Below are 16,463 nucleotides of genomic sequence, written 5' to 3' on the forward strand. Positions count from 1 at the left end.
TTCAAACTGGGAAAGGCCATGCTGCACAGCCTGCCTCCAAGCGGGCCGCTCAGAGGCCAGGGTTTCCCACTTGTTGAGGTCCATCCCTAAGGCCTTCAGATCCCTCTTGCAGATGTCCTTGTATCGCAGCTGTGGTCTACCTGTAGGGCGCTTTCCTTGCACGAGTTCTCCATAGAGGAGATCCTTTGGGATCCGGCCATCATCCATTCTCACGACATGACCAAGCCAACGCAGGCGTCTCTGTTTCAGCAGTGAATACATGCTAGGGATTCCAGCACGTTCCAGGACTGTGTTGTTTGGAACTTTGTCCTGCCAGGTGATGCCGAGGATGCGTCGGAGGCAGCGCATGTGGAAAGCGCTCAGTTTCCTCTCCTGTTGTGAGCGAAGAGTCCATGACTCGCTGCAGTACAGAAGTGTACTCAGGACGCAAGCTCTGTAGACCTGGATCTTGGTATGTTCCGTCAGCTTCTTGTTGGACCAGACTCTCTTTGTGAGTCTGGAAAACGTGGTAGCTGCTTTACCGATGCGCTTGTTTAGCTCGGTATCGAGAGAATGAGTGTCGGAGATCGTTGAGCCAAGGTACACAAAGTCATGGACAACCTCCAGTTCATGCTCAGAGATTGTAATGCAGGGAGGTGAGTCCACATCCTGAACCATGACCTGTGTTTTCTTCAGGCTGATTGTCAGTCCAAAATCTTGGCAGGCCTTGCTAAAACGATCCATGAGCTGCTGGAGATCTTTGGCAGAGTGGGTAGTGACAGCTGCATCGTCGGCAAAGAGGAAGTCACGCAGACATTTCAGCTGGACTTTGGATTTTGCTCTCAGTCTGGAGAGGTTGAAGAGCTTTCCGTCTGATCTGGTCCGGAGATAGATGCCTTCTGTTGCAGTTCCAAAGGCCTGCTTCAGCAGGACAGCGAAGAAAATCCCAAACAAGGTTGGTGCAAGAACACAGCCCTGCTTCACTCCGCTTCGGATGTCAAAAGGGTCTGATGTGGAGCCATCGAAGACAACAGTGCCCTTCATGTCCTTGTGGAAAGATCTGATGATGCTGAGGAGCCTGGGTGGACATCCAATCTTGGGGAGAATCTTGAAGAGGCCGTCTCTGCTGACCAGGTCGAAAGCCTTTGTGAGATCTATGAAGGCTATAAAGAGTGGCTGTCGTTGTTCCCTGCATTTCTCCTGCAGTTGTCTAAGGGAGAATACCATATCAGTGGTGGACCTGTTGGCTCGGAATCCACACTGCGATTCTGGATAGACGCTCTCTGCAAGTACCTGGAGCCTCTTTAGTACAACTCGGGCAAACAGCTTTCCTACAACGCTAAGGAGAGAGATGCCGCGGTAGTTGTTGCAGTCACCCCTGTCACCTTTGTTCTTGTACAGCGTGATGATGTTTGCATCCCTCATGTCTTGAGGTATTCCACCTTCTCTCCAGCAGAGACAGAGGATTTCATGCAGCTCAGTGACGATGATCTCTTTGCAGCATTTTAGGACTTCAGCAGGGATGCTGTCTTTTCCAGGTGCCTTGCCAAAGGCAAGGGAGTCCAGGGCCACGTGAAGTTCTTCTAGGGTTGGTTCGCTGTCAAGCTCTTCCAGTACAGGCAGGCACTCAATGTTGTTCAGTGCTTCTTCGGTGACTACATTTTCTCTGGAATATAGTTGGATGCGTTTGCATCGGCCGGGCCTGGAAGAGATTCCTCAAGCGCTTGTGCAAATTCCTCCACTTTTCTCTGATCCCGGGTCTTGCTGGTATCAATGCGAGGTCTTCCTTCCTTTTTCGTGTGATACAGTCGCTTTGTTTGCAGTTTCACTCTGCTGCACACCAGGGAGTGGTCAGTGTCGCAGGCAGCACCATGATAACTGCGTGTGATCTTGATGCTGGGAAGGCTGGAGCGTCTGGTGAGGATCAGGTCGAGCTGGTGCCAGTGCTTTGATCTTGGATGTCTCCAAGAGACTCTATGTTGGGGCTTTGTGTTGAAGAATGTGTTGCTGACACAGAGACCGTGATGACAGCAAAACTCTAGCAGGCGTTGGCCATTTTCGTTCATCCTCCCAGTGCCAAACTGACCTAAGCAAGTGGGCCATGAACTGTTATCAGCACCAACTCTAGCATTGAAATCGCCGAGGATGAACAATGGCTCTTTTACAGGGATTTTCTTGACAGTGGTGGCCAGGTCATCATAGAATTTGTCTTTGGCTTCTGCTGGAGACGACAGAGTTGGTGCATAAGCACTGATGAGAGTGATAGGTCCTGCTGATGACTGGAGCTGCAGGGACAAAATTCTTTCACTTCCCACAGTAGGTGGGATGATGGATTTCAGCAGGGTATTTCTGACCGCAAAGCCAACGCCATGTTCCCTGGTTTCGTTTGGTGGTTTTCCCTGCCAGAAAAATGAGAAATTTCTCTCTCTTCATTGTGTATATGCTATAGTGTTAAAATGACTTTACGGTCACCGTGCCTCAGTACCTTGCAGCTATAGATTTAGATAGAACAGGTGTAGATAGAACACCTGGAATGTCTTAGATAGGATTACCTGAAAACATCGGAAGAAAACCGTGAGGAGGACCAGTTAGATAGGTACCTGTCTTAATCTGTATGTTCTTATATTTATATTTGTCTTAAAAGCTTGTAACTTAAAGAAAATCATAACTGTGGGTGTGAGAACAATTGTATGCTGTTACGGCCAGCATGAAGAAACAGAACTAAGTGTTGCCAAAAGTCTCTGGGAAGTTAGCCAATTCTGGGGAATTGCTCAGAGGAAAGGAAGAAATGTGTTTCCTTTGTATGTGAGTCTAAATTGGAATAGAATAGGTAAAAATATTATAGTATTCTAAAGATGAAACTTGAATGAGTGAATGAAAAAAAAATGAAACTTTCTGTCTTCTGACCATTATACTATTTACAATGAATCTTTCATTGCTATAAGTTCAATAACATTTGTTCTGCTTTAGAGCTTATTGTTTTACAGTTTCTAACAAGAATACAATAGTTAAAAAAAAGATTTTCGAGTTATAAAGCAACATTGTCTGCAAGTGTTTGTATTTGTGGAAAATAATCACAAAAGCTTGAGAGCTTTCCATTTGGAAAGTGATTAAACCAGAACAGAACTGATGGAATTACCAACTGCAGACATAGTCCAAGAGTGGAATGGATTGAATAAAAGAACCTTTATGACTTTATTTGGAAAGGAACATAAGAACAGCCCCACTGGATCAGGCCATAGGCCCATCTAGTCCAGATTCTGTATCTCACAGTAGCCCACCAAATGCCCCAGGGAGCACACCAGATAACAAGAGACCTCATCCTGGTGCCCTCCCTTGCATCTGGCATTCTGACATAACCCATTTCTAAAATCAGGAGGTTGCGCATACACATCATGGCTTGTACCTCGTAATGGATTTTTCTTCCAGAAACTTGTCCAATCCCCTTTTAAAGGCATCCAGGCCAGACGCCATCACCACATCCCTTGGCAAGGAGTTCCACAGACCGACCACACGCTGAGTAAAGAAATACTTTCTTTTTGTCTGTCCTAACTCTCCCAGCACTCAATTTTAGTGGATGTCCCCTGGTTCTGGTGTTATGTGAGAGTGTAAAGAGCATCTCTCTATCCACTCTGTCCATCCCCTGCATAATTTTGTATGTCTCAATCATGTCCCCCCTCAGGCATCTCTTTTCTAGGCTGAAGAGGCCCAAACGCCATTTTAAGACGTTGAAGCACTACTTTGAAAAATCTTTTTCCTGATGGACCTTTTTCCTAATGATTGCAAACTGTAGAAGTGTTCGTAATCTCTGAAGTTGTAGTGATGTGATGTCTTATGATGTGTTTTATTGTTTGATTTGTATTGTGTTTTGTTATTGTGATGTGTGAGCGTGCAAAGAGTTTAAGTTGTATATGGGGTGTGTGAAGTGTGAAAAGAACTGTTTATTGTTTTATTTTGTTTCAAATCAGTTAAAAGAGTAATAAGGAGAGAAATAATCTAACAAGTATACAGAAATGGGTATGAAATATAACAACTTGCAAAGGTACCCAGCTGAAGGAGGTACCAGAATCTAAGAAAACACCACACTATGGTTAAAATGTCTCCTCTTAAAGAAGCTCTTAAGAAATACTTTCCAAAGAATTCCCCTTTAGTTTAAGAGTATGCAACCATGATAATTATCTGATCTATCACACCTGTGCTATAAATACTTTGTCTGCTATGTGCTGCATCATGCAAATTGGAGTATCTACAATATATAGTAGGAACATAAAAGGTAAGATGACCAGTTTTCATAAGGTCAAACAACACTTATATGATATCTCTACATGAAAGAACTTTTTCATAGTAGATTAAGTAGTAGTCCTATCCAGACTTATTGAGAAATGAATTCACACTTATTAATAAGCAAACATGCATAAGACTGCATTAAGATGTTATCATATTTCCAAAGATATTCTGTTAAGAATAACAGAATTCTAACTTGTTACAATAAGTTTTATACATTGTGTTGGCAACCTTCAGTCTCGAAAGACTATGGTATCGCGCTCTGAAAGGTGGTTCTGGAACAGCGTCTAGTGTGGCTGAAAAGGCCAATTCAGGAGTGAATTGCACTGTACAATGCACAATATATAAAGGCAGGGCTTTTTTTGTAATGGAACGCACCGGAACAGCATTCCGGCACCTTTTCCCCCCCTCCTCCTGGCCCCCACCGTTTTTCCCCCTCCCTGCGGCACTGCTGGCTAGGGAGGGATTCGAACTGGCACCTTTCCCCCCCTCCTCCTGGCCCCCACCTTTTTTCCCTCCCTGCGCTGCCCAGCACTGCTGGCTAGGGAGGGATTCGAACCTCCAACCCTCCTCCTGGCTCCCACCTTTTTCCCCACTCCTCCCCCACCGACCTTTTTCCCTCCCTGCGCCACCCAGCACTGCTGGCTAAGGAGGGATTCGAACCTCCAACCTTGTGCTCCACAGCCCAGCACTCTCTCCATTGGGCTATAGGAAAGCCTAGAGTTACAGTGTTCAGAACTAATATATAAGGTCCTAAGCCCAGCTGGTGGCCATCAGCGCCTCAAGTATTAGTTCCAAACACCTTGAGCCTAAGACTTCCAATGGCTCAATTACTAAAGTGCTGGTCTGTGGAGCCAGAGTTTGGGGGTTCAAATTCCCGTAAGGAATAATTTTTTTTCTTCTTCTTTTTTTTTTAGGTGGGGAGGTAAATAAATAAAAGATTACACTTGTTAATCTTAAACTTGTTCTTGTAAGTGGGTTCCTGCACCTTTTTTTTTTTTTTTTTTTTTTTACAAAAAAAGCACTGCCCCTGCCTCACTGCACTCACAGCTCTCGCCTGAGCCCAGCCTGCCTTTCCTCTCCCCACGCTCTGCTTCCCGCGCAGCTACCAAGCCGGTGAGGGTGTGGGGACATGTGCTGAGGAGGAGGGACAGCCAGCCAGTCAGGGAGACAGGGTTGCAGCACCTAGGTACTGGCTTGGCAGAAGAGGGGGGGAAGGAAGCTGGCATGTCTACTGAGAAGTAAGTCCCCTTGTGTTCAGTGGGGCTTACTCCCAGGAAAATGTGGATGAGATTGCAGCCCAAGCCTATGCAGGTCTACTCAGAAACAAGTAATTCATTCATTTTTATAGTTATTAATATAAGGCTTGGTTGATCTAAATTAATTAAGCAAAAATTATTACTAATAATTTAGTAGCTTTGTAATGTCATCAACAGGAGATTTAAGCTTTTAACTATAAATGGGGAAGCTTAAGTGTCCTTGCTGCATTATAATAACACTTAGGAAATATGTATTCCTCTGCGCAGTAGGTCAGATCATTGTTGTCTATTAATTTTTGGTTTTTTTAGACTATATTTAATAATCACTATTATTATAATGGGGAATGGGGACACAGTACACAGGGGAAAGGGGGGAACCACAAAAGATGGGTTAATGAATTGATTAAGTTATGAAGTTATGAATCAAAAATCATGCGGTCACACCCTCTATTGGTTCAAGATGAGTTGTAAAATAGATTATATTCCGGTATTATATAATTTATCTATTTTACAATTCATCTTTTGTGTTTATTCTTCTGCTCCCCCCTTGTGTGCTTATATTGCGCATTCATTGTTATCTGATCACATATTTCTTTTTTTTTTTGCACCAATCATGTTTCAATGTCTTGAGCCAATAGAGGGTATGTGACTACATGATTTTTGATCCATAACTTGTTTATTAATCAATTAATTAACCCATCTTTTGTGCCCCCTCTCCCCTGTGTGCTAATTGATTTGGGTTCAAACAAATCTGTAGAGTGATGTAATGTAATCATTTTTTATATTTTGCCTTCATCAATTGTTTTAACCAATATTTATTAAATGTTTAATTTTTTTGGTTGTTACATATTTGCAAATACATGCAACAAGCCGTGATATAATCCTTGGTGTGCACTCCCGAGGTGGTCAGTCTCTTTTTGTTCTTCTCTCTTGAAGATCTCCCCTCATTTTCTAGTTCTTAAGTAGTTGGGGAATGGGGATTTAAAGAGAGAGAAATGAGATGAATGAATGAATGAATGAATAAATAAATAAAAGATTTATTTTATTTTAAATAAAAAAATATTTTAGATTACTAAAGTGATTACTAAATAGATTACTATTTTAGATTACTATATAATTACATATTATATATTTATATATATATTAAAATATTTTTATTTTAAATAAATTTAAAAATAAATAAATAAATAAAAGATTAACAAGTCGCGAGTTCCTGCACCTTTTTTTTTTTTAAACAAAAAAAGCACTGTATAAAGGTATAAAGTGGTCTGTCCTTAATATTATTTAAATCTAAGAAAAGGTTAAAAGATGGAATTTTCATTTCTGGAGTACTTCTTTTGCAAAACTGCTTTTTCTACTCTTTTAAAGAGCGATTACAATGTGCACTGAGCATTGTATCGGCCATATAAAGTTGCAAACAGAATGGCAATAATCTTAACGTTACTTAAGTCTGAAGTGACTTGAGTTAGCTTGGATTCGTAAAGCCAAGTAAAGGAGCCCATGGAAAGACAGAGAAATAAACAAGGTGACACGGATGCTCTTTGCAATCACTGAAGTGAAAGAATGTAGGAGTACTAACAGAAATGAGAGGAAAATTCTATTGATCTAATTAGATCAAGTAAAAATTGAAAATTGAAGTGCTGAGGATATTTCACTTTATACAGTTATTCACATTATATATATTTCTGAAGTATATTTTCAGTCTATTTATTATCATCGTAGATAACATCACTTAAAGCACAGTCCTAATCAGATCTACTCAAAAGTGAGTCCTATTTTGTTTAATGAGACTTGCTCTCAGGAACAAGCCTTGTTTGCTCTCAAGGAAGTATGGTTAGGATTTCAACCAGAGTGGCATAGTTTAACATATACACACTGTCACATAGCATGAAGAAACAATATATCTACACCAAGAAAGTAAGCCTAACAAAGGGGTTCAAACAAACAATAACATGTATATCCTCAGACAGCTGTACCTTAAGATAGTAATGTGGCCAAAGATGTTCCAGCTTGGCTAAGAAAAAAATGGAGGATTGATGGAGATTTTAGGGTTAACTTAATTTTCTTTTGTTTGAGAAAAATAATTGAAATTGGAGCCAAGAGAATGACTTCCTTCTGAGGAAAGGCTACGGCATTTGGGCCTCTTCAGCCTAGAAAAGAGGCACCTGCGGGGGGACATGATTGAGACATACAAAATTATGCAGGGGATGGATAGAGAGATGCTCTTTACACTCTCACATAACACCAGAACCAGGGGACATCCACTAAAATTGAGTGTTGGGAGGGTTAGGACAGAAAATATTTCTTTACTAGGCATGTAAAGAACTCCTTGCCACAGGATGTGGTGACAGCATCTGGCCTGGATGCCTTTAAAAGGGGATTGGACAAGTTTCTGGAGGAAAAATCCATTACGGGTTACAAGCCATGATGTGTATGTGTAACCTCCTCGTTTTAGAAATGGGCTATGTCAGATGCAAGGGAGGGCACCAGGATGAGGTTTCTTGTTATCAGTTGTGCTCCCTGGGGCATTTGGTGGGCCGCTGTGAGATACAGGAAGCTGGACTAGATGGGCTTTGGGGCTGGACTAGATCCAGTGGGGCTGTTCTTAGTTTCTTACTCTAGTTCCCCTCAAAAACAGGATAGCAGGGTCATTATGTCAAAGTGACCTAAAGAAATAATGATTGGCAGAACATGTAGATCATAACTTTCCCAAAGGGAAAATTCCAGGATCTTGTATAACCAAAGTTGTGGGCCAGGAACATTTTGGGATGCAGGGCAGAATGACCTCCTAATTAGAGCCGGGACCATGCACCAAACCTGTCATAATAGGCCCAATAAGGAGGTGGAAGTGACATACAGTGTCACATGGGTAGCTTGTTTATTCCACCTTATTTAATGTGATTTTCTTGGTGTGGTACTTTGGGAAACAAGATGGGAAACCAGGATGAACATTTATGTCCAAACTGAGAATAAATTGGTTTGTGTAATTCACTTACTATCGTAGAAATAAAGCCTCCAAACCCCTTTAAAAGGTCTGTGACTGTTTGGCATTGCATCAGTAAAAAGAATCTGAAAATCTGTCCAACAAAGGCACCTGGGAGGGACATGATTGAGACATGAAAAATTAAGCAGCTGATGGAGAGAGGGAAGTTCTTTTCTCTCTTGCACAATGTCAGAACCAGAAGACATTCACTACAACAGAAAGGTGGGAGGGTCAGAACAGGCAAAAGGAAATACAGCTTCTCTTGACCCTGCTGTAATTCATCTGTGTAACTTCTTGCCATGGGATATGGTGAAAACACCTGAAGGCCTAGACCTCTTTCAAAGGCATATTTAATATGGTTTCTACCCAGTGTGAGTTCTTCGATGAACACTCAGGCCTGATCTCTGCCTGAAGCTCTTTCCACACTCCAAGCATTTATATGGTTTCTCCCCAGTGTGGTGTCTTTGATGCACAGTCAGGTCTGATCTCCGTTTGAAGCTCTTTCCACACTCTAAGCATTTGTATGGTTTCTCCCCAGTGTGGATCCTTCGATGAACACTTAAGACTGATCTCTGCCTGAAGCTCTTTCCACACTCCGAGCATTTATATGGTTTCTCCCCAGTGTGGATTCTTCGATGCACAGCGAGGTTTCCTCTCCTACTAAAGCTCTTTCCACACTCCAAGCATTTATATTGTTTCTCCCCAGTGTGGGTTCTTTGATGCTCAGCGAGGTGTGCTCTCATACTGAAGCTCTTTCCACACTCCAAGCATTTATATTGTTTCTCCCCAGTGTGGGTTCTTTGATGCACAGCGAGGTTTCCTCTCCTACTAAATCTCTTTCCACACTCCAAGCATTTATATGGTTTCTCCCCAGTGTGGATTCTTTGATGCACAGCAAGGCTTGCCAACTGAGTGAAGCTCTTTCCACACTCCAAGCATTTATATGGTTTCTCCCCAGTATGGGTTCTTTGATGCACAGTGAGATTTCCTCTCATATTGAAGCTCTTTCCACACTCCAAGCATTTATATTGTTTCTCCCCAGTGTGGGTTCTTTGATGCATAGCGAGGTTTCCTCTCATATTGAAGCTCTTTCCACACTCCAAGCATTTATATGGTTTCTCCCCAGTGTGGATTCTTCAATGCACAGCGAGGTTTCTTCTCCTACTAAAGCTCTTTCCGCACTCCAAGCATTTATATTGTTTCTCCCCAGTGTGGGTTCTTTGATGCACAGCGAGGTTTCCTCTCATATTGAAGCTCTTTCCACACTCAAAGCATTTATATTGTTTCTCCCCAGTGTGGGTTCTTTGATGCAAAGTCAGATGTGAGCTCTGACCAAAGCTCTTTCCACACTCCAAGCATTTATACGGTTTCTCCCCAGTGTGGATTCTTTGATGCACAGCAAGGCTTGCCGACTGAGTGAAGCTCTTTCCACACTCCAAGCATTTATATGGTTTCTCCCCAGTGTGGGTTCTTTGATGCACAGCGAGGTGTACTCTCCTACTAAAGCTCTTTCCACACTCCAAGCATTGATATGGTTTCTCCCCAGTGTGGGTTCTCTGATGCTCAGCGAGGTGTGCTCTCCTACAGAAGATCTTTCCACACTCCAAGCATTTATATGGTTTCTCCCTAGTGTGGGTTCTTTGATGCAAAGTCAGGTGTGAGCTCTGACCAAAGCTCTTTCCACACTCCAAGCATTTGCATGGTTTCTCCTCTGTGCGAGTTCTTTGATGCACAGAGAGGATTGTCCTCTGAGTGAAGCTCTTTCCACACTCTAAGTATTTATGTGGTTTCTCATGTTTTGATTTACTGTGGGAGGTTTTAGCACTTTGAGGGGCTTTTCCCCTCCTCTTTCTAGTTTCTTTTTCTGGATCATCTGGAAAGACACTCAAATCCACACCCTGATGAGCATCAGATTTTTTTCTCTTTTTCTCTGTCTGGCTTCCCTTCTGCTTCTGTGATCTGTCTTCATGCGCAGCTTTCTCACTTCTCTGGAATTTTTCATGGGGTCCAAGGTGACAGCTTGTACTGAAGCCCTTTCTCCACTCAGAGCACTTCAACCTTTTCTTCCCTGTCCAGATTTCACTGTGTTCATTAATGTAGTTTTCAGAACTGATTGTTTCCTCCTTTCCCCTTCTTTTCCCCTTTGGACGTTCTTGTTGTCTTGGGATTTCACGGAAATCAGAAACCTGAAGAATGAGCGCCTCAGTCCTCCTGACAGGTGCTGGTCTTCCCTCCTGCCTCCTTGATCCATCCTGGTCTCCAAGAGTCACTTCCTCTACATCACACAAGGCCGTTTCCGGTGACACCCCATGTAGCTTCCTCTGATTCTCATTGTCTTGGCTGCACCTTCCTGGAACAGAGAAATAATACCTTGATTAGCAACAGAAATGGAACCTCCCATGGACACTATTTAGCATATAAATATACTCGGAAGTAAACCCAAGGGATTCAGCAGAAATGATTCCCAGGAAATTATGCATAGTATTGCAGCCCTTCCCAGTGACCAGCTCTCAGTGGTTAGAGCAGGGGTTCCAACCTCCAGTTCAGGGGCCAAATTTGGCCTGCCACAAGACTTTATCCGACCCGCAGCAACTTAGATAATTTTTTCCCCAACCACAGTTAGACAGTCAACATACGCAGTTCAGTCTGCCGCACTTCTCTCTACATGACCAGAGTGTACCAGCCTGGCTAACCCTCACTTTCAATCACCTGGGCCATATGCTGTAAGATCCACATAACATAAATATTCAATGTTAACCTCATCCCTGCCAATAAAATAAACTGGGTTTCCGCATGTTGCCTTTTCAGGTATGCTACAGAACGATCACAGTAAGGGCACAGCACCACTTTTGCACCTGTGTAAACAAATGATAACAAACCAGGTTGTCGCAATGGATCGGCCAGAGACTGTGCTGTGCATTGCTGATTTTTTCAGCCCAGTATGTAAAATGTACAATATGGCCCTCCTACTGAAAAGGTTGGAGACCCCTGCTTTAGAGGGTCACAGGATAGGGGTCTCCCTCCAGATTCTCTCAGCAGCTTCAATGCTGTAGTAGCGTCTGAGAAACTCTGAATCACCTGTTTTGTACCGAGGGGCTTTTCCCTGAATGGTTTCGTTCCTTTGTAAATGACATGGAGAAGGCACTGAGCTCAGCTGAAGTGGAGAGATCAGGAGTGGATCCATTTCATCTCCCATCCTGCTTAATATCTGATTGCATTGCCCTTGTGGCAGTGGAGCCTTTTCACCAACCAACCAGGCAAAAACAGGAAGGGGGAGATATCGTTGAGAGGTGTCAACATGACTGAAAAGAACAAAGCCACAAAAAATGACTGCTAGAAAACTCACTGCAGTGTTTCTTTCCAAGGTCCCCAAAGGAGGCATGACTGAAACATATAACATTGTGTATGAGATGGACGGCCACAGAGATTGGGCCAGAAAGTATGGAAGAAGGTGGTCCATCAGATCATCTGGACCCAAACCGTGAAGAGCTTATTGACCTTTAAAGGTCACCATCTTGCATTGGGTCCAGAAAGGAATGGAAACCCAGTGCAGTCACTGAAGCAGCAGATCAAAAGATTGAAAATGCTTAGCTCCAGTAACCACCCAGGCTGTTGCAATCTGCACTAGTTGCAGCTTCCAAGCCTTCAAGGCCAGCCCCACTGGAGTGTACTACGGTAATCCAGTCTTGAAGTCACTAAGGCATGGACCACTGTGGTCAGGTCTGATTGGGACAAGAAAGGCCATGGATGGCGTACCTGCCAAAACTGGTCAAACGCACTCCTGGCCACAGCTGCCAACAGGTTCTCCAGGGAGAGCTGTGAGTCCAGGAGCAATCCCAAACTGCGCATCGGATCCTGCAGGACGGGTGCTACCCCATTCAGAGAGGGCAGATGCCTTAGCACATGCATCAAGGATTTCCTGATCAAAAGGCCTGTCTTTTCTGGAATCAATCTTAATCTATTGCCCTCATCCAGACACCAACTGCCTCCAAGCAGAGCTCCAGGACCTGCATAGCCTCCCTGGAATGGGATGGCAAGGACAGATAGAGCTGGATGACTTCCCCCAGCAGCTATGCCTAGATGCAAAAAAGCATGGGGGACAAAGCAGAACTCTGTGGCAGCCCACACTGTAAAGCCAGTTATGGTGTGATTATAGTGGCTGTGTGCTGCTCTGAGAAGCCACTGGCTTTTTTGCCTATTTTTTTCCTCAAAAAGTAGGAAGGAGGGGGAAGCAGAGGTCAATCAACCAAAGAACAGTGGCCACCTTGATGACACTCAAACAACTGAATAGGAGTTCCAGTATTCACTCGGATTATCATTAAGAATATTTGTGTACCTCTTTCAACAAAGGAGTTCTCACAAGCAGACTACAGATAAAATGGAATTACTAAATGAATACCTGTCCTAAAATGGCTCACAATCTATAAAATATGCAGAGAGTAGCATAGCTAGAAGAGGTGCAAAGCACTAAGTTTTGCAGGAGCATCACAGGAGGACAGGAGGTCTGGTCTAGAGGGTAGAGCCTCCGTCTGCCTGAAGATAACATCCACAAGGTCGCCAGTTCAAGGCCACCAGCACCGTACGACTCTGAAGCAGCTGACAAGCTGAAGCCGAGCTATTCCATCTGCTCTGAGCGTGGGAGGATGGAGGCCAGAATGTGAAGCCAGATCGGAATGAAACACCTGAATGTAGTGGTTCTTGAAAGAAAGAACCTTCTTTCAAATTGTAAAAATCCCTATTTAATAAGGGATTTAAATAAAGCCTGCCTATGTAAACTGCCTTGAATAAAGTCTTGAATAAAGACCAAGAAAGGCGGTATATAAATACCTGTTGTTGTTGTTGTTGTTGTTGTTGTTGTTATTGTTATTATTATTATTTATCACCCTGCTGTTCAAGCAGCCCCTCTCCCCTTTGGAGCCATGCCAGGCTCTAGCAGCCCAGAATGGCTCTCCAGGATTTTGGAATTTTTAGATCCCCATCTGGAAATGCAGCCAGAACTGAACTCAAAATCTTCCGCATGCCAAGCAGCTTCTCTGCCACGGAACCACAGTCCCTTTCCTTAAAGACCTTTGTCACTTTGGAAACTTCCCATCCCGGCATTTGCTCCCCATTTCTCTGCAGAATCACTGGTGATAAACAGTAACAACAATCCATACCTTTTAGCATCTAGGGCAGTGGTGTCCAAACTTTTCAGTTAGAGCCACACTGTATATTTTACACACAAAAAATCACTTTTATAAATGAATGAATGAAATTTAAATGAATCCATCAATAGCAAAAATATCAGAAATTGTTTGCAGGCTCAAAAATATTTGAAATTGTTGCAGGCTCAAAAAAATCTTGTGCCCCCTGATGTGCCACAGTTTGGAGACCCCTGATCTAGGGAGATTAAGCAAAGGGGTCCTGACTTACCCAGAAAAGCCACGTTCTCCAAATTCTCCAGCATCACTTCTGCATACAGGGCCTTCTGGTTCAGCTCCAGCAGAGCCCACTCCTCCTTGGAGAAAGACACAGCCACCTCCTCAAAGGACACCAGAGCCTGAATGAAGAAAGGCACAGATTATCCCTACCCAAGATACATTTCAGAGATTCCAGGAGGGGAAACCTGATATTTTCCTGCAAAGCTCAACCCTTTGCATTTCAGCAATTTAAAAACGTAGTTCTTAAGTTTTGTTCATTAGAGTAACAACAAAGAACAAAAAGTATCGCACCAAACTGCTGCTTCCAGAAGACCCCCATGCAGTCCTTCCTCAAGTCACAGAGCCCCCTGCCAGATCTTGGAGATCCCTCCTGCACACCGCAAAGGCAGGCAACTCTGGGACACCCCAATCCTTCTGGTCTGTGTAGTTTTCACAGAATCTGGGAACTGGAGGGTCCTGCTATGTCATCCACTCCAATCTCCTGCTCAGTGTAGGAGCCAGAGCTAGAACACCCCAGCAGAGGGCTGCTCTGAAGGCCGCCAGCAAGGGAGAGCCCATTTGCATTGCTTACTAACTGAGTGGACTGACAGCTGTCACCTTTTTTAGCAACTGGGGCTGAAACTAACTCAAGGCAAGATGGCAGGAAGGCTCTCAAAGGAGCAGGAGAAGCTCAGGTTCTACATGTGGGCAGCATCTGGGACAACAGCACATGCACACTGATGGCTCTAGCCATCTCCAGTTCTTGGGCACAGTGCTGTGTGGAAATAAGATCTACTTAAACTACACAGGCCCAAAACAGTTCCTACAGTTACGTCTTTGATTCATAATGAACCTTCATTCCTGCCTCTCTCTCCAAACTGCCCTGGTGAGCTGCAGAGTATTTAGAGCTGCTTCTGAGACAGGCGCTGTGAGCAACCTCCATTCCTGCAAGCAGAGGAGAGAAGGAGCCCTGCCCCTCCTGACTCCCGCCAATGTGATCAGATGATGCCAGTCAAAAGGGGCGGCTCCCACTTACACATAAGGGCACTCCTGATGACATTCCTGTGGAATATTCTGCAAGATTCTGCAAGAGCGACTAAGATGATTACGGGGCTGGGGCACCTTCCTTATGAGGAAAGGCTACGGCGTTTGGGCCTCTTCAGCCTAGAAAAGCGACGCTTGAGGGGGGACATGATTGAGACATACAAAATTATGCAGGGGATGGACAGAGTGGATAGGGAGATGCTCTTTACACTCTCACATAATACCAGAACCAGGGGACATCCACTAAAATTGAGTGTTGGGCGGGTTAGGACAGACAAAAGAAAATATTTCTTTACTCAGCGCGTGGTCGGTCTGTGGAACTCCTTGCCACAGGATGTGGTGCTGGTGTCTAGCCTAGACGCCTTTAAAAGGGGATTGGACAAGTTTCTGGAGGAAAAATCCATTATGGGGTACAAGCGATGATGTGTATGCGCAACCTCCTGATTTTAGGAATGGGTTAAGTCAGAATGCCAGATGTAGGGGAGAGCACCAGGATGAGGTCTCTTGTTACCTGGTGTGCTCCCTGGGGCATTTGGTGGGCCGCTGTGAGATACAGGAAGCTGGACTAGATGGGCCTATGGCCTGATCCAGTGGGGCTGTTCTTATGTTCTTATGTTCTTATGGGCACCCCCACATCTTGCAGCACCAGAAGCAACAGGAAAGGAAGAAGCAAAGGAGGCGGCCCCTTCTGTCGCTTCTCCCTGCAGGCTTCCCTGGTCACTTGCCCCCTACCTGAGTAGACTTCGCAGCAGCCACTCCTCCTCCAGCCCACGGAGGAGGCGACGCAGAACACGATGCCGAGGCCGCTCCACTGCCTGCAAAAGACAGAAGGGAAGACCTTTTTCCTCCAACTCAGGTAACAAGTAAAAGCTTTTCTTCTGGGCCCCAGATCGGATCTTCTGCCTGTAGACAGAGTCCGAGGAGACAGCAGGAAATCCTTCTTATCACAGCACATCATTACTGCCCAGAAGGTACTTCCCCAGATGCGGCAAGTCCTGTGAGCTCAGCTAACCTGACAATGGGATGAAACGAAGGCATAGAGGGCAAATCTATCAGTGTGCTGAAAGATACATGAATCTGGAGGCAGGGTGGGATGCGAAGGGCAGGGGGGCTACTGCCTTTAGGCCCTGCTTCTGCCCGATTACAGAGAGCAAGACACTGTCTGGTCTGCTGCAGCAAGCAGGTGTTGGGAGGCAAGCTGGCAGTATTGTGCCCTTGATTTAAAAAGAATTAGGGCGCAGTGGCTTTTCTTCCACAACTGTTTGTGTCATTTAACCCACTTTAATATAGTTATTGTACTCTACTGTTTCTATCTTACTGCTGGGCTGCCTCAACAGAGGCCTGAGGCAGAGTCCAGAGCTTGAGCAGTGATAATTCCCCCTACTCAGAACTAGTCAGACCTCCCCTGAATACCAAAGGGGCATGATATTTTAAGGACAGGGATGAGCTGGAGCGGGTTCAGAAGAGGGCGTGAAAGCATCCACTCTGCATTCAGCTTTCAGCTGGTCAGAGCAT

General features: G+C 44.4%; 1 protein-coding gene across 1 annotated transcript in view; it reads right to left on the minus strand.

Moving 5' to 3' along the window:
* Window positions 1-14,042, minus strand: part of LOC136640528 (zinc finger protein 585A-like) — a 31,692-nt gene extending 17,650 nt beyond the window's left edge. Inside the window, 2 exon segments of the mRNA XM_066615684.1 lie at window positions 8,895-10,855; window positions 13,918-14,042. Of these exon segments, the coding sequence (XP_066471781.1) occupies window positions 8,895-10,855; window positions 13,918-13,951 (1,995 nt within the window). The 5' untranslated portion in view covers window positions 13,952-14,042.
* Window positions 14,043-16,463: the final 2,421 nt, after the last annotated feature.

This window comes from Tiliqua scincoides, chromosome 2 (assembly GCF_035046505.1).
Source record: "Tiliqua scincoides isolate rTilSci1 chromosome 2, rTilSci1.hap2, whole genome shotgun sequence".
Lineage (NCBI taxonomy): Eukaryota > Metazoa > Chordata > Lepidosauria > Squamata > Scincidae > Tiliqua > Tiliqua scincoides.